Source organism: Enoplosus armatus, chromosome 11 (genome assembly GCF_043641665.1).
Source record: "Enoplosus armatus isolate fEnoArm2 chromosome 11, fEnoArm2.hap1, whole genome shotgun sequence".
NCBI classification, from domain to species: domain Eukaryota; kingdom Metazoa; phylum Chordata; class Actinopteri; order Centrarchiformes; family Enoplosidae; genus Enoplosus; species Enoplosus armatus.
The window spans coordinates 7,441,700-7,452,210 of record NC_092190.1 but is presented as its reverse complement, the minus strand read 5'-3'; the positions used below and the strand labels follow the sequence as shown (position 1 = coordinate 7,452,210).

Sequence of the window (10,511 nt, the reverse complement as noted above, 5' to 3'; positions counted from 1 at the left end):
ATGACGGGGAATTCCAGCAGCACCAAGCTAGACAACGCCACACTGTCCCTGTTTCAGAATGACAGCATCAGCATTGCCATCTCTGTCATCTACATGATTGTCACTGTCATTAACCTGGTAGGAAATGGGCTTTCCATGTGGCTCCTCATCTTCCGTACGTCCCCCAAGACTCCCTCCATCATCTTCATGATTAATCTCACCCTCACCGACTTGGCCCTAGGCACTGCCCTGCCCTTTCAGATCACGTACCAGCTCAAAGGATACCACTGGAATCTGGGACCCAAGATGTGCAGGTAATCTTAATGATTGCAGGACGATGGTAAAGTATCGATATAGAATTGATGTCTTCAACAGAAATTTAGGAGAAAGTTTTCATCTTTTCGCAGCTACTCAGAGTACTAAATAGTTTATTTCAATATGCTAGTAAATAAAACACTCTTCTTCTATGTGTCCACCTGCAGTTTCCTGACCCTCGTCTTCTACACCAATATGTACTGTTCCATCCTGACCATGATGGCCATTGGAATTGACCGCTACCTGGGCATCGTCAGGCCCATGCTGTTCAGGGAGACCAGGGAGAGGAAGTCTATCGCTGTCGTCAGTTGCTTCTTCATGTGGGGTTTGGTCCTGTGCATTCTTTACCCACTGATGACCACAGACCTGACCTTTGAAATTCCTGAACTCAAGATTACCACATGCTTTGACGTGCTGAAGGCAAACATGCTCCCGACCATTACAGCCTGGGCGACCTTTCTCTTCGGCATGGTGTTCGTCCTCTTCCTCTTCCCTTTCTGTGTCACGACATTCTGCTATGTCAGTGTCATACGCAAACTGGCCAGAGATTCCAAGACAGCCCAGAAAAAGAGAGCGATACATCTGGCCTTCATTGTTCTCCTGGTCTTCACCCTCTGCTTTGCTCCCAACAACATTCTCCTGTTTGCTCATTCTGTGTTGAGACTCTTTTATAAGAAGTCTCTCTACCTGGCCTACAAACTGTCTCTCTGTTTCAGCTGCCTGAATAGCTGCCTCGATCCGTTCATTTACTACTTCGCTTCCAAGGATTTCAGACAAAAGCTGAGGCAGATAATTAATCTGCACAGCCTGAGTAGTGCGGACTCAATGAAGTTGGAGCATAAAGAGAGTTTGTACTCGACCCATTGCACTTTGGAAGGTCAAGAGAGAGAACACAACAGGGTGTCTTTGATGCCACGGCACACCACAGCATAGAGAGACGGAATTAGAGGAAAAGAAAAGGAGTAAAAGACACATGACAAAGGAAGTGAGAGAAGGAGTGTGTGTTGAGTGTTGCCCTGAGTGTGTCAAGGTCTTACAACGTATTTTGTAGGGTCAAATTTCAAAATCATTTTACTTCAGTTTTTCTTTTTTTATGTGTACCAAAGAGCAAATGAACATGGACAGCAGCTGAGGCTCTATGCAAACGTAATCATTATTCTTGCATTACCTTATCTCTTATTTTAAAAAGTGATTCCTTTTTATTTTATATGTATTTTGATTTCTGCCACAAGCATCATAACAGTTGTTTTGACAAATTATGTAGCATGCACAAGTGTAGATAAAATGTGAATGAAATATATGTATTATATAAGCTTTCTCTACCTGAATGTGGTCCACTTTTTTACATTTTAAACATTATATTTGTCTCTGTGAATCACTGTGTGCTGTGTTTTACTATGAATGTGTGTAGTTTCATGGCTTTTCACCATCAAGAAGGAAGTTTCTCAAGCCTCAAGTTCCTCCTATTATGACTTTCATTTCCTTTGTTTTCTCCCTCAACAAAAATAAAGGTATTGTTAATATTACTATTCCTCCTCTTGTTATTGTTATCATTATTAGAAGAAGTAGCAGTAGTAGAAGTAGTAGCTGCATGTGGCATTTGCATACTTCTCTTCCAGCAGCGTGCAAATGGTGGATCCGCCCACGTTATGTAACGTCATCACGTATGCGCAGTCACGTTGGTCGTCCTAGCAAGCTGCTAACCCTGTCAGTTTCCTGACTTGTACAGGTAAGCGACATACTACATATCTATACTATAACGCTCAGACCATTACTGTGTTCATTCAACACAGTGTCATTTTGGAAGAAGTCGCTCACCAAACGTTACGGTAACGTTTCGTTCACTTGCAGTTAGTCACAGGAGCTTTATCTTCCGACAACCGAACTTAAAATCCACTAAAACAACCCATATTAGCTGATAGCTAACACCAAGGTAACAACATTTAGGATAGCAGAGTAGTGAACTATGTATGTCGTGTACCATATGCTTGAGACATGTTTAACGTCTAACGTTACGTGAGTTACTGTGGCTACTTTCAGAGAAGCCACATATTGATTATGGAGGCACAGGAAACACACTGGCATTAGACTCAGTTATTTGGAAAAGTTGTAAACTTTATTTACATGGCTAACTTCATGCATGAAGATAAGTTGATTTATGTGATTACAGTGAATGGGGAGATGTCTGCCAGCAGCTCATTGTCTTTTTTTAATGCATTATTCTATCATGTATGTATGAGAAACATTGTTCTTGGGGCTTCAACTAACATTAGATTAGTCGTTTAGTCCATAACCATTACAATATCTCAGAGCACAACGTGATGTCTTTAATTTGCTTGTTTTGTCCAACCGACTATCCAAAACCCCAAAATATATAATTTAAAATGATTTCAATCAGAGAAAAGCAGCAAATCCTCACATTTGAGAAGCTGGAACCAGTGAATGTTTGGTATTTTTCATTGATGAATGACTTTAATGATTAACTGATATCAAAATGGATGTTATTTTTATTGACTGATTAATGAATCAACTAATTGTTTCAGCTCTATATGGACCTGTCCTCAGTGACGGTGCATAACTGAACAGCTGCAGTCATCTGACTCCTTATTGCTGAGTCTTTTACATAAACTAGGCCACATCTGTAATGTTTAACTCTGTTCATCGCCTTAGGGGCCATTAGACCAGAAGGCCACCATGGTGCTGAACCCTGTCATTTCCAAGCTCTCCGGTAAACTGGTCGTGCTGGCTAGTGCTTCTCCTAGAAGACTGGAGATTCTCCGCAATGCGGTATGTTTCCCACTGGTTAAACTCATAGGAAATGTATGTATATCACAACAACTGCACATTTTGTTTGATTGTGAACACATAAAATTCTACATATAGAGTTGAGTATGCATCATATAAACACTATTTAAATCAAAGTTGCTGATCTGCTGAACAAAATGATAATAAATCAAACAAATTAAGGTGTTTTTGTCATGATCCCATCAATATATCAGGCAAGCTCATGTCCCAACAACATGGTTGAGAAACGCTGGGCTGAATGAATGATAAATTATTTATCACATCTCTTAATCTCTTACTTATCTGATGATAATGTTGTAAATGATATTGAACATAATGATAATGACTATTTCATTTATAACTAGAAATCAGATAAAACTGATATATTGGCCAATATTAGCTAATCGCAGATATATCTGTATTGATGTATATGTCGGTTGAAGAGTAACAACAAATTACAGTACAATATGTGTTTTTATATATATAATTTTATATATATAATTTAGACACAGTGATGCTGTTGAATGTGTTTGTTCACCAGAGAGCACTGACCTTCAACTGTAAAACACTCACACACATGCACATATTCTGGTCACAGTTCTTTAAAAAAAGATTTTCCCTCATACATGTCAGGGCTTACGGTTTGAGGTGGTGCCATCCTGGTTCAAAGAAACTCTTGACAAGGGACTTTTCAAAGCACCTCATGAGTATGCCGTTGAGACAGCCAAACAGAAGGCCCTGGAGGTGGCCAGGAGGATGCCCTTTGTGAGTTAAACTCCTCTTTGTATGACAGTATACATACAGTGTATATTATCCTGTTGAATAACAGATTGATTATATTGTGTATTTATTTGCTTTAGAAACACCTGAAGACTCCGGACATAGTAATCGGAGCAGACACTATTGTGGTATGAGGAAGAAAGCATTACAGTATTTTATCTGCTTGCTCTCTGCAATAGAAGTTGTTTTTTATTCACTGTGGCCATTTTAATTTCCACAGACTGTAGACGGCATGATTCTGGAGAAGCCAGTGGACAAACATGATGCCTACAGGATGCTGTCAAGGTCAGTGTCATTTACATTGTTTCTGAGTTAACAGAAACTGAAAACAGACGGGATCTTGATTACAGTTTCTCTCCTCTTTATTTTACTCTCTTTCAGCTTGAGTGGTAAAGAGCACAGCGTCTTCACTGGTGTAGCCATTGTCCTCTGCCATGAGAAAGAGAGTAAGTTACAGCTGAATAATGGTTTGTTTTCTGTAGAACTTTGATGAAGCAAACTTGTTAGACAGTTACTTTTTTATTTTCTATTTCTTAAAAGTCCAGCAAGACTATCTGTGAGGAAAACCTATATAGCAATGTAGGATTTCATAACAGTTTCCCAAATATATATGGAAGGGCTTTACTGGCCAAATGTAGTGGACACATTTAATTTCTAAACCTCCCTACCCCTCAGACGAAGAAGTGGATTACCAGCTGATTGACTTCTACGAAGAAACAAAGGTGAAGTTTGCTGATCTCTCTGAAAATATGCTGTGGGAGTACATCAATAGCGGTGAACCCATGTGAGTATGAACATTTGAACTGTCACATATGTAATAGCTATTGATTTTCCTTGGTGTAACCTAACCAAGCAGTTGATCAATGGAGGTCATTTAGGTGGATGTGAGCTTCATGAACCTGTTGATTTTTTGGACTTTGATGCGTGAGTTTCATTCCAGCTGTGTTTGCCTTGTCCTACTGGACAGGGACTGTGTCAGCAAGAAATAAAATCCAATGACTTGGCAAGAGCGTGTTGTTCCATTACATTACACACATGTACCATTACACATACAACTCCTTTGTGTGTATGTTGCTCTATAAGTGAAATGTTTGTGTCTGTGTGTGTCAGGGACAAGGCTGGCGGCTATGGTATTCAGGCCCTCGGGGGCATGCTAGTGGAGTACGTCCATGGAGATTTCCTCAATGTTGTGGGCTTTCCCCTCAATCACTTTTGCAAACAGCTGGACCATATTTACAACCGCTATACTTCCTCCTCGGACCAAGAAAGTACGCCTGTCTGTCACAATGGCACTCACACCACCTCGATACTCACTCAGCCCCCATCCAACCTGCCAGCTCAGTCTAACCACAGTACCAGCTCTTCAGCCAAACACAACCCGTCATCCAGCCCTTCAGCACGTCCCGTCCATATGGTTAGTTTTTCTCACCCTATGAGCACAATCTTTTACCTTTTTGTCATTATTTATAAGTAACAGTCTCCCCTAACAGGTGAAAAGGAAAGGCAGTGAAAGTGAAGTGGGTGAAAGTTCCTGGACGTTGGTCAACAGCCTGTCTAAACATACAGATGATACAGAGTCTGAGCTCCGAGAGAATACCACATTACCACTGATGGCCAGCAGAGGGCAGGTGATTGAGCTAAATGTGACAGAGCATGAGGACAGTGAAGCCCCAGTGAAAAAAGAGGACTTGCAGCGAATCATTGAACTGATGGATGGATTCAAAGCCTCAAAGGTAATTAGAGATGAACTGTATGTTCTCATGTTGTGAAAGCTCTAAACCTTTAATGATTGTCATTGTTGTAGTTGACTTCTAGAGGATGCAATGAAGCATTTAGCTCGACTCAAGGGAATAGTCCGACACTATGGGAAATACACTTTTTTGCTTTCTTGCTGAGAGTTTGATCCAAAGTTAGATAAATCACCTCTACCAGAACCTCAAAAGCTCACTACTTGACATGTTGCATCTCGTTTGTTTAATCTGTGCAAAGAGCATGTGAAATCAAAAGAAAGTTGTGGTTTTACAGGGGCTTATGTGTGTGAAACTTGCTTTTGTGGGTACATTAACTTCTTGGAAACCTGCCTGGCCACCTCAAGGTGACCACTAGTTCCCAGAATGCAGATTAAACAAACAAGATATAATGTGTGAACTACTTTGAGCTTTAGAGATGCTGTTTCATACTTAATGGACAGGATGATCGTCTCATCTAACTCTCAGGGCAAGAAAGTCAATAAATAGAATAAATATTTCTCTTAAAAATGGCCTATTCTGATCTGTAATGTACCGGATAGTCACTGGTATGGAACTGTAGCGGAACACAACAATAATAACCGTTTTTGTTTTTAAAGAACAGAAATGGAAAAAAAAAAACAATGTTACCATCATCTACGCAATCTGCGAGCACCAGGCAGTCTAAAAGAAAAAAATCACATTCATATTAATAAAAAAGTGCACTTTCTCTCTGTACCCTCTCTGCCTTTCCCAAAATGTTCCAGGCGCTATTCACTGCATCCAATATGTGTGTGTTCGACCTGCTACAAAGCAGGCCAGGGCTGGATGCAGAGCAGGTGGCCCACGAGATCAAAGCCTCCGTGAAGGGGACTGAATGCCTGCTGGAAGCCTGCGTGTCTCTGGGACTGTTGAAGAGCAAAGCAAGAAGTTAGTGAGCACTCATCTGTTTTTTTGCACCTTAAAGAGATAGCATTTGATACTTGATACTCACATGTTTCATGGTGTCACTGATCCCAGCATGCCAGAAGCCACAGTACGAGAACGCAGATCTGGCCACGCGTTTCTTGCTGTCAGATGCTCCTTTTTCGCTGCAAGGCTACATTAAGCATTGTAACAACACAGTGTGGCCTCTTTTCTCCCACCTTGAGAGTGCTGTGCGGGAAGGAACCAACCAGCACGAGAAGGCTTTCGGCAAGAAACCTAAGGATTTGTTTCAGGTGATTATCTCCGCGTTTAGCCTCTGATGGATAAAACATGGGGAAATAACATTAGAAAAGTTTCACAACTGCTATTTTTTTGTTTCTCTATGTCATTTGTTTCTATTAAAAGGATACTTTCTACAACTGTCGAGAGGTGAAACTGAGATTCATGAATGCCATGCACAGCATTGCCAAAGTTACAGGAAAAGCTGTAGCAACAGCCTTTGACCTCTCCAGCTTTAAAACTGCCTGTGACCTCGGAGGTAAGGACAGAACGTAAAGTTTTATAATTGTGTCCTTGAGTAATAAACCATTCTTTCACATATAATCTTTTTGTGTTTTGTTTTTTTCCCCAGGATGCACTGGTGCCATGGCCTATGAATTTACTAAAGCCCATCCTGGGTTGTCTGTGACAGTGTTTGACTTGCCAGCTGTAGTTGAGATGAGTGAACATTTCCAACCTCTGCACACAGACAACAGGGTATCATTTGTAGCAGGTCAGTTTGTGTAGTCCTGACTGTTGATGTTTAATGACAAAAAGCTGGCTAATGCAGTGTAATTTGCTTATTCTGTGGACTCAGTGACTCACGGCTTTATCCTCTCTGCATGAACAGGAGACTTCTTTAAAGATGAGTTGCCCAAAGCAGACTTGTACATCCTGGCGAGAATCCTCCATGACTGGCCTGATGAGAAAGTTCATATTCTGCTGAGTAACATTGCGGATGTGTGTGCACCAGGTAAAAGCTATTTCAGTCCTTTCATCTTTTGTTCTACGTATTTTGACTGAACAATCAATGCAAACATAATTCAAATGTATTATTGACATATGCTTAGTATAATGTCCTCACTCATCTGCCAGTGAAACTTAGGAGTCTGCGGTTTTTCATTTCTACAGCGAGACTGTACCAACAGATATCACTAATTAGTTTCCACATTCTGGTAAAATCTTGTGTAAAATCTGCTGCTGTTTAGTTTTAGTGAAAACCTGCACACTCTTAAGTTCCACTGGGACTTGGTTGAGAACCGCTGCTGTAACCTGTTATTATCAGTGCTCAACTGACATAAAAGCTGAAAATGATTGCACCATTGTGACATGTAAAACATCACTTTGCAAGAAGCTGGCATGTTCAAAGCCAAAATAACAACTTCATGCTAGTTTTGTTTTCTTCCTTGTTCTTCTTGATTTTTATTCTTTGCCTAAAGCAAAAGAATACGAAGGGATAAGGGATTACAAAACCACCACTATTGTGCTCTAAAGTTATACATCTGCATACACATCATGCACTTGCATCATTGTGCCAGGCTGTGGACTCCTGCTAAGTGAGATCTTCCTGGATGAAGACAGAAAGGGCCCGAGTCGTGGGCTGCTCCAGGCCCTCAGCATGAGCATGGGGAAACAGCGGAGTGTGACAGAATACAGTCTGCTTTTGAAGAGCCATGGTTTCATAACAGCACATGTCAGACATACAGACAACCTCCTGGATGCTATGCTCTGCATCAAAGCGTGACAGACACCCTCAACAACACTATATGGAAGGCCTTGTGATATATACTGTAGGTAACCTTTGCCAAAATCAAGGACTAAGGTCAAGAATGATTTCATGATGAAGTGTGTGTGCGCAGCATCTGTGAACCAATACAAGGTGTCTTTGTTTAATATTTACTTTTTCTGTGTTGTGTAAACACGGCTAAAGTGAAAACAAATGGACACAAAGCGTATGATGTTTCTTATTATACATTTTATAATTTTCCTATACATTAAGGTCTTGAACAGTCTCTTTTGTTGGCCCTTAGGATGTGCAGTACTCATAGCTGAGACCATGTTGGATGGACTGACACCCTACTCTGCTCTGCAGTCTCTGAACATGCTTGCCCAGGCTGAGGGGAAAGAGAGGACAGAGAGCCAGTATGCAGACTTCCTGAGCAAATATGGATTTGGGGACATGCGTGTGGTTCACACTATGAACTTCCTTGATGCTTTTATTGCCATTAAAATGTAGCATGTGAATCGTGCGCACAAATCATCACCACGTTTTGCATTCATTGGATTACAAATGACAGACGGTCTTTGTTCAGTTTTTTGTCTTTTGATCGGTGGTGGAAGAAATAATGAGATCCTTTAAGTAAAAGTAGTAATACCACAATAGATAATACCAAATTTGACTTAAGTAAAAGTATTTAAAGTATTATCAGGACAATGTAATCAAGCATCAAAAGTAAAAGTCATAATACAGGATGGCTGCTTTCAGAGGGCGATAAAATTGTGAACATAACATTTGAATATTATCACTGATTCATTAAGTTGTAAGCAGCAATTTAATGTAAAGGAAAAGGTGGAGGCTAATCTGAATTATTATTTGACATACTGTGAGATAGTTAACTTATACAGTCATGGAAAAAATTATTAGACCACCCTTGTTTTCTTCAATTTCTTGTTCATTTTAATGCCTGGTACCACTAAAGGTATATTACCTGAAGAATACAATGAACACGACAAAAAATGCAGCTGGTTACATAATACTTCATGTCCTATTTGACATGCTTAAGCTTAATTGTATTCCCAGGGTATATAAGAGGCCATTTCATGTCATAAGCAGCACTGCACATGCAAAGGCCTGGAGTGGTTTCCTGCTTACATTCAAGCCGTAGCACAACTCAGAAGTTGTCAGCTCTCACATAATGCCTAAAACAAAAGAATTATGTGAAGCCACAAAGGCAGCCATCTTGGCACTGCTGGAAATTGGCATGAGTGAGAGACAGGTAGCCAAAAAACTGAAGATCTCCAAGACAGCCGTTCACTACACCAAGAAAAAACAAGCCGAACATGGTACTACCAAATTGCTAGCTGGTCGAGGCAGGAAACGTCTTTCTACCCCACGAGATGACCGTGCACTCATCCGTTCCTGTGTCAGGAATCGTCGTCAGACCTCCAGGGACCTTAAAAATGAGTGGGCACTGTCGAGAAATGTGACTTGTTCGGCAAGGACAGTTCGAAACCGACTTCTTGAAGCTGGTCTTAAGTCACACAGGGCACGGAAGAAGCCCTTCATCAACGAAAGGCAGAGGAAGGCCCGGTTACTCTTTGCTAGGGATCACAAGGATTGGACTGTTGATGATTGGGCTAAGGTTCTCTTCAGTGATGAATCCAATTTTGAGTTGATGCCCACTCCAGCCAACTTACTGGCTAGGAGGAAGCCTGGAGAAGCCTACAAACCAGACTGTCTTGTCCCTACAGTAAAACATGGGGGTGGATCAGTGATGATCTGGGGTTGTTTCAGTATGGGTGGAACAGGGCAAATGCAATTGTGTGAAGGGCGAATGAACCAGGTCATGTACAGGGCTACTCTTGAAAACAGTCTTCTTCCATCAGCTGGAAAACTCTTTCCTGCCTCGAATGACTGGATTTTCCAACAAGACAATGCCCCTTGCCACACGGCAAGGTCAGTTAAAGCCTGGATGGAGAACCAGAACATTCGAACCATGCCTTGGCCTGCTCAATCACCAGATCTAAATCCAATGGAAAACCTGTGGAAAATCATCAAACTCAAAATGGAGAACCACAAGCCCAAAAACAAAGCAAATTTGTTTGAATTTGTGCAACAGGAATGGGCTGCTGTGACAGCAGAACAATGTCAGAAGCTGGTGGAGAGCATGCCAAGACGCATGGCTGCAGTCATCAAAAACAATGGTTATGCAATCAAGTACTAACTCCTGTGTGTATCAT

The 10,511-nt window shown here is 41.1% G+C and overlaps 2 protein-coding genes across 3 annotated transcripts; both read left to right on the top strand.

The window, feature by feature from the left end:
* Positions 1–1,280, top strand: p2ry8 (P2Y receptor family member 8). Its single transcript, XM_070915318.1, has 2 exons — positions 1–293; positions 462–1,280. Exons 1-2 carry the CDS (start codon positions 1–3, stop codon positions 1,225–1,227), a joined length of 1,059 nt encoding a protein of 352 aa, XP_070771419.1. The 3' UTR covers positions 1,228–1,280.
* Positions 1,281–1,982: 702 nt separating this feature from the next.
* Positions 1,983–8,814, top strand: asmtl (acetylserotonin O-methyltransferase-like). 2 transcript variants are annotated; one of them, XM_070914523.1, is made up of 16 exons: positions 1,983–2,023; positions 2,965–3,081; positions 3,712–3,843; positions 3,939–3,986; positions 4,079–4,143; positions 4,240–4,304; positions 4,534–4,642; positions 4,969–5,272; positions 5,349–5,591; positions 6,353–6,515; positions 6,606–6,805; positions 6,918–7,050; positions 7,144–7,284; positions 7,402–7,524; positions 8,090–8,341; positions 8,582–8,814. In XM_070914523.1, exons 2-15 carry the CDS (start codon positions 2,989–2,991, stop codon positions 8,293–8,295), a joined length of 2,025 nt encoding a protein of 674 aa, XP_070770624.1. In that variant the 5' UTR covers positions 1,983–2,023; positions 2,965–2,988; the 3' UTR covers positions 8,296–8,341; positions 8,582–8,814. The 2 variants fall into 2 exon arrangements, with proteins under 2 accessions (XP_070770624.1, XP_070770625.1); XM_070914524.1 differs by lacking the exon at positions 8,090–8,341.
* Positions 8,815–10,511: the final 1,697 nt, after the last annotated feature.